The 20,828-nt window shown below is 36.4% G+C and overlaps 1 protein-coding gene across 1 annotated transcript in view; it reads right to left on the bottom strand.

The window, feature by feature from the left end:
- LOC138705158 (telomerase reverse transcriptase-like) overlaps positions 1-20,828 on the bottom strand; it is a 75,782-nt gene that overhangs the window by 24,131 nt on the left and 30,823 nt on the right. The window contains exons 4-7 of the mRNA XM_069833824.1: positions 19,875-20,155; positions 7,853-8,103; positions 6,563-6,702; positions 3,869-4,122 (exon numbers count right to left, since the gene is read on the bottom strand). Of these exons, the coding sequence (XP_069689925.1) occupies positions 3,869-4,122; positions 6,563-6,702; positions 7,853-8,103; positions 19,875-20,155 (926 nt within the window). The remainder of the gene's footprint in view (positions 1-3,868; positions 4,123-6,562; positions 6,703-7,852; positions 8,104-19,874; positions 20,156-20,828) is intronic.

Raw genomic sequence — 20,828 nt, 5'->3', positions numbered from 1 at the left:
ACTGTGACGTCAATGGCGTCCTCAACCACCATTGTTCCGAGGGGTATAAATATAACGCATCTCCGTAACTTCAGTCACTCGTTTGTCAGATGGCAAAGAGGTAGCTCTAGCGTGACCTCCGTCACTGGCACCAGTCTCCCAACCAGGCTTACGCTATGGTTGTCTTTTGTTCGGACATGTCTGCACACGGCCACCACTCCGGGAACAGGGAGCCAAGCTGCGCCCCTGTCTCCTGTATTCTTTCCTACACTAGCCTCACTTCTTACGTATTCTAAACTTATTTTATTCTAGTCTCGCTACAAGCCTCATCACCACCACCTCCAACCCGCAAACTTCTCTCCCCTGATCACCCTTATCTCTCACCATCCTGACTTCGACTCCCAGCTCTTATCCCGGCTTGTTCGATTAAACACAACCATCTCCTCAGCCTCCCCTCTAGAGTCGGTAAGTCGCGAGTGCGCTCTGTTGATCCGTCGATGATAGAGGTCACCCTTCCCCGCTCCTGAAGTCGGTAAGTCGCACAGTACGCTGTGTTGATCCTCCGATGCCAGGAGCTTGTTCTCGAAGTCGGTAAGTCGCACAGCATGCTGTGTTGATCCTTCGAACTAGAGAACTAACCTCCTACCTCATTCCATCTCTCTCGTTATCCTACCCCCCCACAACACACCTGAGAGCAAGCCGATTTTCCCCAGGCACTCCCGTTACCCCTACCTCCCTCTCATTCAAGTCGTACTTTACTATCACCCCTCATAACTCTCCTCGCATCGAAGCCTCAGGACGAATTTCTAAACTATCAATTTCTATCACGACTCTCCCGTTACCCCTACCACAGGACTAGGAGGGAACCACAGTTATACTTTCTTTGTTAGCTATTTCTGTAATAAACAAATGTTACTTTAAAACAGTCTTTCCTTTAAACTTCACCACAGTTCCTTATTATCACCCCACCCACAAGCGACAGCCATCTTGTCACGTCACTCCCGTTTCCCCTCCCCACCTCGACAACACGTCGGAGAGGAACGACCACGGAGACCGGAGTACGACAAGGTAAAGATTTTCAGGCATTGGCACTTTCTCCATTAATGCATATTATGATTCAGAATCACCTCCACCTCCTTCCCGGTGTGTATGTACCAGTTACTACTGTTGATACTGATAGACTGATTCCAAATGAGTAAAGATGGCTTCTTTCCATGGGATATAGTATATAATGAATTAATGAAGTTTATGATACATTACTGAATCTTGCAATAAATTAACAATGCAAGACAGTACACACTCTGTTCAATAATTGTCTCCATTATCTTTGGATATAATTGAAATAGTTTACTACTCGACAAACAAGCCAAGAAACATACTATTTGTATGTATTTTAATACAGTCTATTCCAGATAATTCACGTGTGGTTAATTTGCTTTGCGGGAAATTCGCGATTCTTTTTTTGGGGTGCAGAGAGTGGGGCGAAGTAACATCATTTCTGTTTCTACTCGATTTACGCTCTCTCCTTCCCTCTTAAGAAATTTGAACAGTCCTCTAAGAAACAAAAAAAAAAATGACAGATTATTTTTGTTAAACTAGTGTCTTATGACATTTTGTAAAACTTGTGTTTCTTGTTTTAAGATTCTATCCCATTGCAGTACTTACTATATAATATTATGTTTCAAAATGTTTTGCATTGTTTCACATTTTGCACTTAATTTTGAAGCGTATTTTAGTAATTAAACATATCAGAGTAACTTTTACTGGACTTTTATTTTTGCGGATAATTCGCAATTTTCGACATTTCGCGGAAATTCGTGCATTAAATACTGTGACTCATCGAGAGTCGACTGTACTTTAACCCTGGTAGTGGTAGTGCCAATAGGCCTGGCATTTAAATTACCAAGAACTCTATGGTACTCTAGTACACCGGCATCCCACATGTATGTTCAAATTTGCAATTTTCTATCAAGAAAACCAACTATATTATCGATGTAAATTCTTAACCATTCGACACTCCATTTCATCTAATATTCATGATAAAAAATAATGTCCCTATATCAAATACTGCCACCTCACAAAAATTTTTCGTAGTGGGGGCATTTAAAAGAGCCAATACAGGGGTATGCTTGATATTTAAATACCTCCAAACTTAAATTGTTAATAGTCCTATCTCATTAGTAGTTGAAAAGTCACTTCACATGATTACTCTCTCCTATAGTAAATTACTGGTAAATTGTAGCCTGCTTTCATGATTGAAAAATGTAAAAGTGTACATATATTTTATTTACAATAAATAAGGTGATATTCAGAATTTCCCGGACTGGTGCTGCCATCTAGACAGCAGTTGTAGTAGCGTGATGCAAAGGTAGCTGATAGTATTAGCACAGTATAGGTATTCATACAGTTAGGAAACTTCGTCACTTTTTCTGCCAGACAAACATGTGTGAGCATACAGCTAGCGATCCAAGTGGCAAATAACTAACACTACTGGGAAACTAAGTTATGGTGATGATACAAAAGCGAAATATTTATTAGAAGAATGAGGGTTTCGAAGGGACCATATTGTTCAGGCTTTAAATTGCAGATACAACAAAGAAGGAAACCCAGAATTGCATTTTTTCACTTTCTCTAAAAAAATACATACATACATATTTTAGTGTAGGTATACTGGCTTATGTGCTTGGAGTGTGTTCTTAACGTAGTTAAGTTTCGGATTTTTATCTTTTTGTTTTGTTTAATCACTAAGCAAAATTCTACTGTAATGATTTCAGATGTAAAAAATTAACATGGCGATAGAACTTGCTAAGATAAAATATAAAATATCTGAGTGCAAATTTCGTCCATGCACGCAACACTTCCAGAACAGCCAGTTCATGAATTTCAATATGATTTGGTATGATATGGCTTATTCTCACATTAATGTCTCCGGTCCTGCTGGCCCTTCACATTTCTGTATTCAGGCCAGCAGTCTCGTTCTTACACTATTTACAGCTTTTACATTACTAGATGCTTAAGACCAACACATATGAATTTCAATAAGAGCTCGTTAATTAAAACTGCTATAACAGAGCAAGATAGCTCAGACATTAACGTTTCAGACTCTGATCAGCAGTCGATCTATTACACCTAAAACTGCACTGATGATCCCCAATAATTTCATCTATGTACGGAGTTAATCTCTCAAAAGAATATTGGACAAAATTTTGTACGACGTCAACAAAAGTGATATTCCTCGAAAGTTATCACAGTTAGTCTTGTCCCCCTTCTTAAAAATAGGTACAATTATGGACTCCTTCCATTGTTCTGGTACAATTTCCTTTTTCCCAATAGCAAGTACACGGTTATAAATTTTGCTAGATAATGCGCTTCCACCCTCTTGTATTAATTCTGCTGGAATTTGATCGATACCTGGAGACTTGTACTTTTTCAGATTTTCTACCGCAATTTCGACTTCTGAAAGTGTGGGTTGGGGTATAAATGGCTCAGCAGTTTGTATTTGAATTTCGTCCCAATCATTTCTATTTGGCCTATGCACATTTAGTAGTTGCCCAAAATAGTTTTTCCATCTGTTCAGGATTGAATAAAAGTCTGCAAGCAAGTCACCATTCTCATCCTTGATCACACTTACCCTTGCCTGATATCCGTTCTTAAATTCCTTTATACCTTTATATAAATCTCGAATGTTTTTATTCTTACTATTTGTTTTTATCTCATTCAATTTTTCCTTCAAGTAACCTCTCTTTTTATTCCTAAGTGTACGACTTGCTTCCTGTCTTTCATTGAAATAATTATCTCTAATAGCATTTACAAATTACTACCCTGTCACCAATAGCAACAAAAGCTTTGTGTAAAAACAGTATGAAGTTAGACAAAAGATTAAGAATACCTGTTGGCTGTAGTTAAGTCTGGTGTGATGAACAAGTAGTCATCCACAGCTCGAAGTAACAAATTTTCATCAGAAATAAATTCTGAGAGGTGAGTCTTGTCCATATGGGAGTAATATAAATTACAAAGCACACATGAAAGGCGGCCTCCTTGTGGTATACCAGTCTTCAATATGTATGTCCGTTTTCCTGATTTCACCATTTGCAATTTTAGCAAATTGGAAAGAAATGTCAACAACCGGTTACCTGGAATTTTCTGCAACAAATAATAGCTGACTGTTAATACTGAGAAAGAAAAAATTCAAGTCTTGTCACAAAGCTAACATACCAAGTATCTGTAATTCTTTTCAAAATCTCACAAACTCTTTGAAATTGTAGTGCTTTAGTATATACTTGTGGGTTACTTAGCATTCTTTTATACAATAGAAATAGTAATAATAAGAAAACTTCTGACAAGTCCTCCAAAGAAGCCATGTAGTTAGCTGCAGACTGCTCATGCACTTTTGTCAGGCTCAGAATTCACTGCCTCGAATTTAAAATATGAATGAAGGGATCACTGAGGACAGCACATAGGCTTCGTGGGCTTACTGATTTACAGGTAGTCGGTTGCAAGCCAGCAGTTGCCCGTGCACTTCTCTAACAGACAGCATGACCAAATCAATTTTCAATTGGTTCTCCTTCCACAGTCCAAGGACGTTGAATGATGTCTCCGTGATCTGTCCACAACCATGTGGAGGATTACAACAAACTGATGCTCGTGAACAAAATGATGAAAGTATTTCCGACCACAATAATTATAGAGCCTCATATAACCAAACTGGTGAAGATGGATGGAAATCAGATGTATGTCTGTCAATTTAGAGAGATCGTCGCTCTTAATGAAGTTCATTTTCGAGAATGTTTGCTCACATACATAGGCTATGTAGAACAAAACACAGAACTCATGTACAGCGAAGCCTCATGTGCTTTGTGATTGTCTTGAATACAGAATTATTCATTTTCCCACTGCTCTTTAAACTGGTATTTTCTGAATGATATTGCACTGAATTTCAGCACTAGACAGTGAATACAAATGCCCTCCATCTTATTATGTGAATGACTTGTGGGGTTGAAGGGAGAAAGGAATGATATAATCTGGCTTGTGATGTATGCCACAACTGGCACCTGGTTCTGCATTCCTGCTGAAGACACTTATCTTGGTGAAAATCACGATGTTTACAGCATTAAAATAGTCTACTTATTATTGTAGTAAAGAACATGGATATACGAGGGTCATTCCGCAAGTAATGCTTCCTATTTTTTTGTGTTGACTTATAATATCTGAGCTGGATACTACTGGCGTTGTAGTAAAGGTTTAACCTTCACGCTAATATTTTGTTAGCTTGGTTATAGTGCGACAAATAGTGACAGCAGGCCAATCTACCAAAATGGCATCTGACATAGAGGTATGTAAGAAACAGAGATGTGTTATTGAATTTCTCACTGCCGAACAAATTGCACCCATTGACATCCATCAACGCTTGTTAAAGGTGTATGCAGACGATACAATGGATGCGAGCACACTGAGGCGGTGGGTAGTGTGTTTCAACAGTGACAAAAATGACAGTCCTTTGGGATAGGCAGGGTGTGATTCTTTTGGATGTCTTCGAGCCTGGAGGAAGTCAATTCTGAATGCTGCAAGCAGATGCTGACTAAGCTGAAAGCCTGAATTTCCAGTCAGGCTAGAGAAAAAAACCTTTCGCTTGGAACATGATAAGGCCAGGCACACAGAGCATATAGCAAAATTTGACTGGACTGTCCTACCACATCCACCATATAGTCCGGATTTAGAGACATTAGATTTCCATCTCTACTACGTGGACAACATTTTGCAGACAAGGCTGCTGTCATTGCAGCTGTAACAAAGTGGCTTGCCTCTCCTAATTCAAATTTTTATGAGCATGACATACAGGCTCTCGTTCATTGCTGGCAAAAGTGTATAAAGAATGGCGGTGACTATGTGCAAAAATAACTGTATGCAGCTGAAATCTTGCTCTATTTAACTGTCTTATTATGTTCTCTGTGAAAATAAATAGGAGGCATTGCTTTCGGAACGACCTTCGTACAATAGAATTGAACTGCAGTAAACATCAAAAATAAAATACTTATAAATAACCTGTCATCCAAAATTAACCTGTAATAATCATGTGAACTATGCAACCAACAAATCAGTCAAACTATCCTAAATTCTGAAGTTCAAGCCAGTGCAAGCTGGAGTTGCTTACAAGAAACAATGCACATCATTAAAAAACAGTAATTAATAAATCAGTACAGTGCTTCTCAAATGGACAAAAATAATGACACAATAACAGCACACAACTCAAGTAATTTTTTTCAAAAGTAACCTCTACATTTTATTACCAGAGCTGTAAATTTACATCATCATAACAACCTAACAAGTTACAACTCAAAACTCTGAAGTAACATCAACACTAAAAGACAGGGCAATAATGAAACATACTGAAGTTCAAAGAACTCAATCATATTCTATTGAGAATATAAGAGAGTTCCTTAACAGACATCCTCAATAAAAAAAAGGCGAGCATGTGCATACACACATCTCCATACACAGAAACACAATCCACCTCATTATAAATAGTAAGAAGGATAAACTGCAACAGGATTTATACGAACTGAAGTAAAAGAAAAGTACTTACTTGGTGATGTCGATTGTCAATGAAGGCAGAATTGTCAGGAATCACAACAGGCACATTAGCAAAGCCTGTTCGATGTGTTATATTAAGATTTCCTTCTAGTATTGTAACACAGAGAAACTCCTTGAGTGTAAGATTGCCATCTGCAACAGAAGTAAAAATAATGTGTCAATGCTTAAGGTATTCTCTTCACTACCGCCACCGCTACCACCACCGCCACTGCTGCTGCCGCCGCTGTTACCACTGCCGCCACCACCACCACCACCACCACCACCACAGGTTAGGTCTACTGATTATTTTAATCTTACAAATTTTAAGTTACAATCAACTGGTTCTGGGTTATAAGTGTTGCTAAGACCTAATTGGGACAATCAAAGTGTTTCAAGAAGTTGACACATAATAAATCTTACATGTTTAGGAATAATTCAGTTCATAACTTTGTCAATACTATTATTTACAATTTATTTCCTTGAACAACCATAATATTCAAAAGACACATCTAAATGAAATCATTTAAATCAACAAACTTTGTATTCAGTTTTTTAATCAAGATAAAGAAATTTATCAAAACTGTCAATTAAGCAAGAGACTCTACTTTAGAATTCTGAAAGATGATTAAATATGATGCATTAAATCTTGTTAAACTAGCAACTTTTAATGATGTGTTAACAGTTAAAAATTTAGTAGGTTCTAAACTCTTGTCACTGTTTGAAAATGGCGCACACCATGTTGAAACTCATCACGAAGGTATAGTACCTTCTAAAGCAGTGGTCGTCAGCACTCACTGAAATGGGTAAAGGGTATTCTGTGCAACATCATATGCCCCATCGTGCAGCAGGCAGAGAGGGAGAGAGCATACCCACCAGAAGCTATGGCTGCACCATAGTGCAGTCTCTTATCTGCGGGTAAGAAATGCTAACCCGAGGGTGCACTGTGCTGATGACCACTGTTCTAAACTGTAATCATGTTTTTATCCAATATAAAGACTGAGTAATATTTTATTACATATACTACAAGTGCATCATTCCCAATAAATTGAGTTATAAAAATGGAATACGAACAAATTTCGTTCAATAATTTAGAAGAAATCTCTGTCCACAGACACAAACACAACAGCATGCCCAGCACAATTTTTTCAATATCAGAAATGCTGAAAGCGTGTATTTCTTCGAAAACATCGAAATCGACTTTTTGCAGTATCAGAATATTTTCTCTTTATACTTGTACAATGAGAAAGTACACGTTCTCACACCAGCCACACAAACACACAATTATACATAATCTTCATATTACCTTTTGGAATGACTTCTTTCAATATGGCATTCAACTTCTTAATCAGTATAGAACCATATGCATCAGATATATCTGTACGAATGAAGAAAAGTGGTTTTCGACCATTTCTATTCCACTTTTCCCAAAAATTGCACCATGTTGTGTGCAATTCTTTGGTGACTGTGGGTCGGATAGTGTGATGGTGAAGTCTTTCCATTTGTAGCAGATATGTTCTCGCATATGTGAACAGCTGTTCAAACTCCGGTCTGTACCTGTAATAAATACCTGCTCCAGAATACAAATACAGACTGTTTTATGATTATACGAAGGTAATACTGAAAGTCATGAGCAACAATTTTTTTATAAATCAGATTAATTTACTCTTGGAAAAACACATAGTGTGCTAATCACCGCAAAATATTGCTGCTGTTTAGTATACCAGGAAAATTTTTTTCGTGGACCCTGGAGACATTCTTAGAGCACAAATAGAACACCAACTGAAAGAAGCTCAATGTGGGTTTAGAAACAGACAGCACCCATGATCTCATCTTCACCATAAGACAAATCAGCAAGAAGGTTATTGAACATGGTGGATAGGCCCACATCTGCTATCTAGATCTGAAGAAGGCATTTGATAGAGTTCCATGGTGAGAACTATGGAGAGTGTTACAAAAATGAAATGTGGAAGACAGTCTTATCAGCGCTATCAAGAGCTTTTATCATAATTGCAAAACTCAGGTATGTACAGCTGAAGTGATGTCAGCAAAGTTCAATATAAATAATGGTGTGAGGCAGGGAAGACATCTTGTTCCCTTACCTTTTCATCATATTGATGGACGACATTAAGAGCTGTAAGAACTTCAATGTAGGGAACTGGAGGATAAAACTCATTGTCATCTCGGTGCCTGTCTTTGCTGATGACACTGCACTATTAGCAAAGAACACGAGGAAGTTTCAATACAACCTGAAGATCTGGGATGAAGAAATGAGTGCCAGGAACATGGTGATTAAGCATCATGAAGACCAAGTCTATGGTGATCTCATGACACCCGTATAAACATACTGTTCGATTATGAGAACAAGCTTTAGAGCAGGTCGACTCCTTCTAAGTGTCTGGGGATTACCAGGATGGTATGAATGACCCAGAACTCAATAACCGAAAGCCAGCAGTGGGGAGACTGTTTCATGCCATCAGCCAGAGGTTATGGGAAAACATGGGATCAGCAAGAAGACCAAGATGACTGTGTATAAAACAATGTACCTTCCTAGTGCGGAATCCTGAACATTGTCCAGTAGACATCAAAGTGCCTACAAGCAATCAAGATAAGGTATCTGTAAAAAGTGGAAAGACTAGGTGAGATATGGTAAGGAACCAGACCATCCAGACCACCCTGAATGAAAAAACCCTCAATGCAAGTATAGAATAGAAGCAGCTTCGATGGTTTGGAGACGTGGTGCAAATGCCAGAGAAAAGATATCCAAGGATGGCTTGGGAGGCACGCTATGATGACAAGAAACCAAGAGGACGACAAAGACTTAATTGGGAATACAACATCAAGGCTGCATTACATGAGAGAGGAATATATTGGAATTGAGTGAAGACCCAAGCACAGGATAGGATGGCATGGTAGGCTCTCAACAAAATCTCTACACCAAAGGTACATCACCTTATTTTTCAGAGTTTTCTTTATTTTTCCACATAGTTTTTCCAGCACTGCGACAATATTGAATCACTGCTTTCTTGATGTCCTCCAGTCAAGGCTGTAGGTGGGATGCGGAAGAACTTTCCATCCCATTTTCCGAACTCTCTTCATGGCAGTGTGGGGCCTTGCAATTTTGTGCTGGAGGTTGGTACTTTTTGCAGAACGTTTATCATGCTTATGAAGTGTCATGACATACCGAGCAACATTAATGGTCTGCCCAGGTTCAAGAAATTTCTCCAGGCACACCAGCTGCATCCCAGAAAATGCTACCCATAACTTTTTCAATGCCTCTTTTCCTATCTTCAAAATGTTTTACCCATCTACTGACACTGCTGGCACCCATGCACACATCTCTACATGCATGGTTTAGTCTCTGGTGAATTCTGCAGTGAAGATTCCTTCTTTAACGAGAAATTCAATGACAGCACTCTGATGGAACGAAATATCAATTGCAGCCATTTTGTATCAGTTGTCTCATTTATAGGCTACAGATTATGGCAATGTGCTTGGTTCTTTTCGTAATTAATAGGTTGTGATTTACAAAAAATTATTGCTTATGACTTTCAGTATGATCCTCGTAGTACTTAAATACGAGAGGCAAATAATTGAGAGTTGAATGTTGTTGTTGTTGTTGTTGTAAGACTATTGTATTAACATGTTGTTGTCCCAATATAGTTTTGCTAAATTTCCTTCATGCCAATAATGTTGGTCCAGACCCATGCAGTTGAGGTGGTGATTTCCATCCAATCGTATTAACATAAATGAAACAAATAAAACAACTAAGCTTCTGACAGACTTTCACAGTAAATACGTATATAGAAAAAAATTGGGTTTCACACTGAGTGGACTTAATCTTCCCAATGTTCCCAAACTACTTACGAGTCCCATTATCGGGGTAACAAAGTATGTGGCCCTTCAGCTCTTTTACTGTAATACCCTGCTGAGTCTGATGACAAAAACCTGTGTATATTTTCAAACATTGAAGAAATTAAATTCAAACATGTAGCATAAGACTCAGTTTTTTTCTAAATCCTGCTTCATAGAACATTTCTCATTAATCCAGAATTAATAAAAAGTGACTTTCTCTAATTAAAAATTCTATGATCTGACTGCATCACGAATGAGACGTTCTGCTCAGAATAAAAAGAGAATGGGGGCTACTACTGACAATTAACTGGACAGAGACATTACTTGCAATAGAATAGAAACAGATTAAAGAAGTGACTGCAGTCATTCGTTAGTAGATACACAGTAGAAGAAAAAGAAGTTAGTCTGTCCATAGCTGAGCAACTATTATACATGTAAATCAATATTTTATCCATTATAGTAAGGCTAAGCATAAGTGGTGGATGGCAGAGGAAAATAGTTACCTCTCTACACCTAAGTAAACTTTATCCTTTTCTTTGCCAACTGCCAATGAAAAAAATAAATTTCTGTTGTGAGCATTTATTAACCTCTCGCTGTATTCACATGTATTCACATGATAGTTTACAAAAACTTTCTAGATGAGTGCACGTCCAACAGCCAACAGAGAACATTTGAACAGATCATTTCTAGAACATAATATAGAACTTGTTGCCCCTAAAGCTATGGCCGCAGTGCAAGCTCTATTCCTGGAGGGTTGAGTCACCATGTAACCCACCAAGTTACCCGAAAGGTCAGTTTCCACCACAGGGAGGGAGATGTAGCCAGTTGCATTGCCTCCTATCTACCTAATCCACCCAGCAAGTCACCAGGCATGTATCAAGAGAATCCGTTGTGTTAGTAAATTTCATCTATCCAACAGGCACATTTGTAAGAAGGAGCTGATGATCTCGGCCATTTACAAGCAGAAAGCATAGAAAAAATTCGAAATCAAAATATGTTTTTGAAAAGTGAGAAAAAAATACTAACTTCGAAGTGATTTGTTCAAAAAGGGCATTTACACCTTCAAAGGTTGGTAAGCAGCAAATTTTTCTATACAGTGAAACCTCTCATTTACGGACATCGAAGGGGCGTAACAATCTGTCCGCATCTGGGAGGTGTCCTTTGTTGGGAGGGAGGCTCACCAATCTAACAGTAAATTTATAATATGCATTATGTATCCCTTCACGCTTTAAATGAAATATATTACTGTAATTTAATTCTAAATACAGTATACTACAGTAAATTCTTTCCAACTTTGAACTACAGTTGATAAGACCGAAAAAGGAAAATACAGTACTGTGCCATGCAATTTTATTCTAGGTCTACAGTTATGCAGTACTGTAATTTATAGTTTTCAACTTAACCTTCATGTTCAGGTGTCATGTCTCTCGAAACAGAACAACTGATTGCAGTGAAGAGAATAATCCTACTAACCCTATCATGTGTCGAATACAATTTCACGATCACGGAAACCTTGGACCCATAAGACAGGTTAAATTTTATGACTTTGTTTATCCACCTGCTTCCAGCTAACAAGGAGTAGCCGGCTGGACTAGTGGTAGCCTACGAGACCCTTATTGTCTTCTTTCATGTTAAGGAATTTCTGTACTAAATTTTCCATTTTTGTAATACATTAGGTCTTGAAATCGAAGTTCTGTCCACAGTCGTGAGTTAAAGCAAGCTTTAGGACCATGAAACAGCTGTCCGTGTCCGTGTCTGAGAGTGTCCGTAAACGAGAGTTTAATTTATCATTGTTTCTATATTATTTCAGTTGGGACATAAAAATCTGTCTGTATATGAGGAGTGTCCGTATCTTGGGGGTGTCCTTAAGGAGAGGTTTCACTGTATTTCACTTTAGATGGGGGGGGGGGGTCAAAGCAAGGGAAATATAATAATATATTTCCTTCTGATTATACAGATGATGTAGACCTTATGTATGATGTTGATAAAGAATGAAATTTATTTTTAAAAGTTGTTGCTACTCAAAATCTTACCTGGTTTCCAAGTTACAGCAAGTTAAACAAATTTGTATTTTCGCTTAGTGGAGGACTCAAGACTCAAAACCTTTTGTCTGTTAAAAGAGAAAGAATGATGGTTTCTTATAGAAATCTTCATGCTGATTTAAAATTTGTTTACAAAATGTTCCCATCATCCAAGGTTTTTGACCTAATAATGATTTTTTAATTTAATTTAAATATTTCTATTACATAAAACATTATGCTCATTATAAATTTTTTCTGTTAAAATAAAAAAGGAAAGGTTTAATCCTACACATTGTTTTATGCTGATTTCAAATTTTACTAAATTTTTGGAATGTCCAAGGTTTTTTAAGTTATCAGATTAAGTTTAAAGAATACCAAGCCTTCAAATACACATACATCCATGAGTATGCAGCTGCAAGTGGTGGCTGGAAGCATGTTGCTTGCCAGCAGAGTCGGATATTCATAGTCCCTTAAGTCAAATGCATAGGTAGAAATCTTCATTCTCGTTTCAAACCTGTTTACAAAATGTTTCCATTACCCAATGTTTTTGAGTTAATCACGAGTTTTAAAATGATGTCCTTGTGCCACCACACATCTCTCACACCTTTTAAGAAAATTTGCATTAGCATGTATTTGTTCTTTTTCTGAAATTGCTGCAATTTCCCTGCCTATATTGTCTTCTAGTTCTTTCAATGTATGTAGGTTATTCCCATAAGCTTTACTTTTAAGTTTCCTCACAAATAGAAATCAAACACAGCAAAATCTGGGGATTGTCTTGGCATATTGTCTTACTGAATCCTATCTTCAAAAATTTCCACAGTTAATGCTAATGAGAGATGAACTGTATGCACTGTAGCAGAATCTTTTTGAAAAAGTTCCTGTGTACATTCAACATCAGATAATTCTAAATGGCATTTCTTGCAAGTTGAGAGGGCGCGAAGACATTCTTTTCCCCCTCCCTATTCCACAGACACCGTTAGCAACCGAGCAGTAGCTGTTACTTCTTATACCTGCACCCCCTACACTGTACACAGAACAAAATAAAATATTTACTAAAGTACACTGGGGGATATAAAATGCAGCCATACAGATGTTTGACAATGACTTGTTTCAGTATATTTTAGTGTCATTGTTATAATATTTTCAACTGGCTACTAATAAAATTAACGAATGTTGGTTTGAATGTTGGGGAGCGACACAGTGCAGATTGTCCTAGTGTGTATGTCGCAGTGTAGCAACTAACGGTGGAGAAAACATTTATCTTTTGCCCTGAGTGGTTTGAGATTTGTTTCGTCCTTACAGTTTACTTCGTAGTGTTTTGTGAATATCAGTATAGGAAATAGTGTACATAGTATAGTGTTAATTTCTTATATAAGTACATAGTTTTTTTTTATTTAGGATTAGGACCGTATTTTATCGTAGTTTGTAAATTATTTAACGAACATTATGGCTTCCAGCAGTGTTATAAAACATAAAAAAGGTAAACCAATGCGAAGTGGTCAGCAGAGATGTGTGTTGAATTTATTTCAAACGTTATGTGCTGAGAATCCAACTTACAGTTTAGAAAAGGTGGCTGAGATGACGGGGAAACTGACGGGAGTGGGAAAAGCAAGTGTTTATCGCATCAGAAGAGAGGCGAAGATGAATGACAATAAATTAAAGAGTCCGAAGAAATTTCGCAAAACTGTTCCATTATTAGAAAAATACGACGAATTCACAAAATCAGCAATAAGATCTAAAGTTCACCAATTCTTTTTTCGTCAAGAACTGCCAACTTTAGACAAAATATTAGGTGCGGTGAACGGTGATGAAGATAATAGTGATAAGATAAGACGTAAAGAGGTATGTTAATTTAAATTAATTGTTGATTTCCGCACAAAACAGATTATGAAAGTCTATAAAAATATTTCTAGTTCTAATTTTATTATAATGCATGTCATAATACAGGCTTTGTATTATAATGTTATTATTCATAATTCCACTTAAATTCACTGCATAGTACTATAATTTGTGTAGCTGAACGTAGAAACGCATTACCGTACTACTGGTTTAGTAAACCTATGCTTATTAAGATCGAAATACTTAAATTTAATATGTCAGTCGTACGCCTGTTTTAGTATTTATTTCTTCTTACGTTACAAGTAACTGTCGTATATTGAACTCATTAAATATTTTTAATATGCAAATTATTGATATAGACAGTAATAAAAATAGAATTGACTTCTTGGTATAGACTTTCGAAATGTAGATTTTGACACTTTGTGTTGTAAGTCAATTAGTCGAACGTTTTTACGACGGACTGTAGCACCTTCCCCTTCACTGATGGTAGAGAGTGTGAGTAGAGGGGAAAGCCTCTCAACCAAACTGAAATGGGGATTAGTTATGGTGTGATTATGTTATTCTTGTACTCCTGCGCATTCACAATACACCTATTTAAAAAAATATATAAAGGCCTTATAATTTTGTAAGCATTCGCTGTGCACCATACACCAATTTTTTGTCATGTAATGACATTTCGTGTACAAGATAGTGTTCTTCTGCACTCCAGCATCTGTTCTATGTCACTACATGACCATGTAAATAAAATCATGCTTTATCTGTGAAAAAAATTAAATGTGGATCAGTAGAGCCATTATCAATATTATCTAACACCCAATTGTAGAAATTTATTCTACTCAATTCCATAAAATAACAATAATAATAATAATCATCATCATCATCTCTTCATGGATTAGGAGATTTCTCCTGTTCCAGCCTTATGTCTCTCTTCATCGGTCTTCCAATTTCTCTTCTCCCATGTGGTTGATAATAATAATAATAATAATAATAATAATTATTATTATTATTATGATAATGATAATAATAATAATGATGATAATAATGACAATAATAATAATAATAATAATAATAATAATAATAATAATAGTGACAGTAATATCAGTAATATTAAATTTAAACATAACTAAAACTCTTTTCATTGTTCTGAATTTCAAAGTACAGTATGTCACAGATTGTTAGTTGGGAAGCTGGAGGGAAAAAGACCTTTGGGAAGGCCGAGACGTAGATGGGAGGATAATATTAAAATGGATTTGAGGGAGGTGGGATATGATGATAGAGACTGGATTAATCTTGCTCAGGATAGGGACCGATGGCGGGCTTATGTGAGGGCGGCAATGACCTCCGGGTTCCTTAAAAGCCAGTAAGTAAATAAATTTAAAAGGCATGTTGTAAGTATGTCACAGTGTTTGATCAGCATTTGTGTTATTTACATAATAGAAATATTTTAATGAAATTTCAAAACTCAAAAATCTTAAGCAATGGAAACATTCTGTAAACAGATTTGAAATATGTGCGAAGATTTCTATAAAAAACCACAGTTCTTCTTTCGGTTATATAATCCTGTAACCAAATTACACACAGAACTTTTAATATGAAATATAGGCTAATAAGAAAATAAAAAATGTCTTCAATTTGATTAAGTAAATTTATATGCATATAAATCAATTAGCCTATTCTAGTTCATTTCTATATTCATCTTGTAATAAATAATATATATATGAACTGCGACCAAATATGAGCACTGCTCATTCAGTCCTCAAATTTATTAAAAATTATTATATCCTCCATTTCTTTCTTGTAGGCATTAATATTTTATTTGTATTTCATATTTATCTGTATTTTATAAATAACCAATTAGAGATGAAAGAAATAAAAAGTTCATTTAATAGAGGCAATTCTCTATAATGGACAGTGATAACTAACATTTTACTTAAAAATACAAGTAGGTCTACTACTCTACAAAAATGTTGTATTAAAAATTATCATGATCACTGAGAAAACAAAAAATAAGATATTTGTCAAAAAAAAAAAATAAATTGAGCCACTCTGCATATGAAATATCACCCTCACAAACTGAAAATGGTCAGTGAAAAGCAAAATTTCCATCTCTGTTTTTTTTTTGTATGTGCTAGGTTAGTGTCCATTTTCAAATTTCAGGTCAGTATAATCGAGCATCCACAAACGATGGAACAGCAATTTCTATTCGCTGGCAAGTCTGCTAAAAAGTATTTCTGCTGTCAATTACTGGTGGGATAATAGAGCTAACCCTAGGGAAAAAAGGCAGAACCTCACAATCATGCAGATACAGTTGGTTTGAAGGTCACTGAAATAAGTCCTTGCTACATTGCAGTTACTGATGCGCAGTGTCCATACTAATCATTTCCTATATGCTTGTGTAAATGTCAATTTTGAACAGATCACTTCGAAGTTAATATTTTTTCTCACTTTAAAAAAAAATTTGATTTCGAATTCTTTTCTTAGACACTGACCTAACAATCATAAAAATTACAGTGTGATTAACTATCATAGGAGCTACGACATGATAAATGCTTAATGGAGCAGGAAATATCGTTCTCATCTGCTAGCTGCAACAGGCAATGAAAGAACAAAAACAGCGGACAATTATACAGTAAAATCCCTCGTATCCAGCACCCAAATAACTGGCAATACCAAAACAACAGCAAAAGAAAATAGTCATTCATGCGAAAGGGAAGAGTCAGAGGAATATATGAGTGGTTTTTGTGGATCGCACATGCCGCATATTGTGTTTGCTCTTTACATTATATACACGTGAAAACATAGACAGAAAATCCCGTTATGTCCCTGGGGTAGATTGGTAGTGTCGGTAAGTTGCTGCTTGGGTCTTACAAACAATGCACAGAGACAATGTCTTTAAATTTACTACTTGAACTCGCCCGTTTTGAGGGGGTGTTGGACGAATCTAAATAGGAAAATGTGAAATTCTCTGTTCCTATATCATGTAAAAGTTTCATTCATGTGATAAATACCATCATGGCTACTACTGCTAAGCGCAAGAGAAACATCCTCACACTGAAGCAAAAGCTTGAATTATTCGAGAAAATAGAGAGGAGTTAGTAGATCCAAATTAATGGACGAACATAAAGTTGAAAGTTCAACAAAGCAGTTAATTTCGGTGATTCATAAGTAACAATGAATCTACGAAAGTTGCGGAAAATCGGAAAACTGCACATTAGTCCCACTGTGAAAAATTGAATCGTGTTCTATATGAATGGTTTGCAATTAAAAGATCTGAGGGAATGTGCATTTCTGGGCTGATGATACAAGAAAAAGTCAAGAAATTGCACCAGAAAATGAAACTGCAAGGTGAGTGTGGATTTTTCATTAGGTGCCTTAACAGATTCAAAGAGAGATATGGAATCTGAAAACTAGACGTGTCTGGTGAACAAAGGAGTGCCGACAAAGTGTCATTTATTAATCAGTTCCAGAAAATTGTCTGAGAGTAATGTTAGTGTAGAACAAATATATAACACCGAAGAGACTGGTTTATTATGGAGGTGTCTTCCTACAACAGCACTAGCATGTATGACAGACACCTCGCCTAAGGACTTCAAACAAAACAATGATCATGTAACTGTTATGGTATGCGTAAACGCTGCACGTACACACAAAGTGACATTGACATAATTCCGAAATCCAAGGTGCTTCAAAAACGTAAAGAATCTCCCTGTCCATTATCAGGCACAAAAGAATGCATGGATGGACTACCACAGCCTGGGCTGTCAGTGTTGCCACATTAGGAAGTTCGCACGAATTTAATGTCAGTGAATATTTGAACCGAAAATTAGTGTATTTTTGTGTTAAGTAATATGTTTTAATAAAGAAAATACACACAGTTGTATGTTATTTAGTTATGATTAAGTGACTGAGAAATAAGCTTCATATGACTGCAGTTTCAACAAGTTGGCATCATAAAATAGGAACAGGTCATTTTTTTTTTAATATTTGTTCAATTATCCGGTAAAATCTCGTATCCGGAACTTGCCTGGTCTCATTGGTGCCGGATAAGAGGGATTCTACTGTACCTAACCCAGATCTTTCTATTCTGCAGTGCAGCCGGAGTATACTCACCTTCTACCAACTACCCTCCCCATCTACTCTCGAAACCACCCACTACTTACCTGCAGTGTTGTCCCCACCTAATAGCACACTCCATATGGACAATAGAGAGAGATATAGAGAGAGTAGTTTTGACTGGGTGCAGAACCGATGAAGGAGATAAAAGATAGTTGGTTATAGCCACTTCTGCCCATCCCTGCATAGCACAAATATTACAAACCACAGACACTAGACAAGACTTTAGAAAGATTCATTCTATATACATACTTAAGTCCACACCTGTGGAGTAATGGTTAGAGTGTCTGGCCGCGATACCAAGTGGCCCGGGTTCGATTCCCGGTCAGGGCAAGTTACTTGGTTGAGGTTTTTTCCGGGGTTTTTCCTCAACCCAATATGAGCAAATGCTGGGTAACTTTCGGTGTTGGACCCCGGACTCATTTCACAGGCATTATCACCTTCATCTCATTCAGACGCTAAATAACCTATGATGTTGATAAAGCGTCGTAAAATAATCTACTAAGGCCCAATTGTATAAAACTCCCTGACTAAAGATCAACTTTGATCGAAGATCGAAAAGTGAACCGAGTTCAGACACTTCTTCTATTGTATAAAACTTTTCTGCGATCAAATTACCTTGGTTCAAATGCAATCTAAGTTCACGTGAAAAGGATTTGGCAACATCGCATAAACAGGTGAAATACGTGATGCGAGGACAGGTTTGTTCAATGTTGCCAATCTAGCGACTTTAACTCTTTTTCAACAACAATTTCTTTTAACTTTTATATTGCTTAAATAGGGATTTAGTGACCTTTTTAGCACCCCATAGTGACAAAATTTAATCTTTCTTTGTTGATAATGAGAAATCTAGCGACTTTACAACTACTTTTTGGCGACTTTCCGTATTACACTCTGTTGGAGACACTGGTTTTTTGTGCAATGTAAATAATGGCGGACAATAAGAAGAAGGTTGACTGTTCTCCAAGTTGTTATCATGTTATGGTGTTTGATACTGCTAAACATAATAAAGCTTTATAATTTTCGTTTAGTAATACAGTTAATTGAAAATTTATGAATGTACCTACCATATCCATTAATAATTAATGCTTGTTATAAACATAATATAATTATAGGTTATGTTATTTGATACGGCTGAACACGATAGAGCCTTATAAAATATAAGATTGTTTGTGTATTAAGGCAAGAAATTGAAAGAAATATATATAAATGTACCTATCATATCTATTAATATTAATAATAATGGATATTTTATTTGCACAATCTGTCACTCGTATATTTCAAACAGAAAAGAAATAACTGAACTTGGATCATCTAACTTAATCGGAGAAATTTCTTCAGTCAAAGTTGACTTTAGTTTGAGACAAATTAATCTCAGATTAGACTTTATACAACACAAAATTCCAAGTTCAGCTGAAACAAGGATCAATTTAACCTCTGATCTAAGATTAAATGGTTTATACAATCGGGCCTAAAATAAATAAATAAATAAATACATACTTGAACATTATTATTGGTCTGGCTGAATCTTTTTTGGGTAAAAATCTCAACACTCCAACCCCTGGGAAGTTTCGAGATTTCATTAATATTTCTGCGGATGTTTCACTGATCTTTTTTATCTTTCCATCACGCACCATGTCTGAAAGAGCTTTTTCATGTGATCTGTGGTACACACGTTTGTGATAAAACACTATCTTTTTTCTTTCACGTGAGATATCTGTTACATAGAAGTAGGTTCTAACAAGCACCATCACAAATTCATTTATTATCCACAGCAGCACCTGAAATAAGAGAAAATACAATCTCATTAACATTAGAGTAAGATGTCACTCATATAAATGAAGTATAATAGTTATTTTTAAATCAGATAGATGACATAGTTAAATTGACTGCATATTCTCAGCTTAGCCTTGGGATTCGATTTTACAATATAACGGGTGAAGACTGGAAGTCACTCATTGTCAACCTATGCTAATCTTTAGAACCAGCCCTCTATACAATATCTCATGGATACAAAGTATCCCAGTTATATCTCTGGGCACCAGGTGCTCATTTTAGATGCCTCTTACAAAATGCGTGGGTTATGTTGAGGTTATTATTTTACCTCCTGCCACCGCATGGGGAAGCGAGGTCTACACTCTTACTATGCAGTTGGACTAACTAATTACAGGTACAATTGCATGTAACAATTAAAGTGTTTATATTTGCATGGTCTTTGTATTATTTGACTTCACATTATTTCTAGCTGCAACACTTCTTCTGTCCCGGATTCTTAGGTTCAATCTATTTGATTCCTCTAATAGTACCCTCGAACCTTTCACGCATTGATGAACAAAATATCTCAAATTTATACATTCAAACAAGACTTCATTTTAAATTTATGTGGTAAGAAATCCTAATTCAATATTTGGAACCTTCAGGATCTTACTCGTATTTTCAGTGTTCTTTCTTTAA

The sequence above is a fragment of the Periplaneta americana genome, chromosome 8 (genome assembly GCF_040183065.1).
Source record: "Periplaneta americana isolate PAMFEO1 chromosome 8, P.americana_PAMFEO1_priV1, whole genome shotgun sequence".
Classification (NCBI taxonomy): domain Eukaryota; kingdom Metazoa; phylum Arthropoda; class Insecta; order Blattodea; family Blattidae; genus Periplaneta; species Periplaneta americana.
Note: the sequence above shows the minus strand (reverse complement) of the source record. Positions and strands in the feature narration are given on the sequence as shown.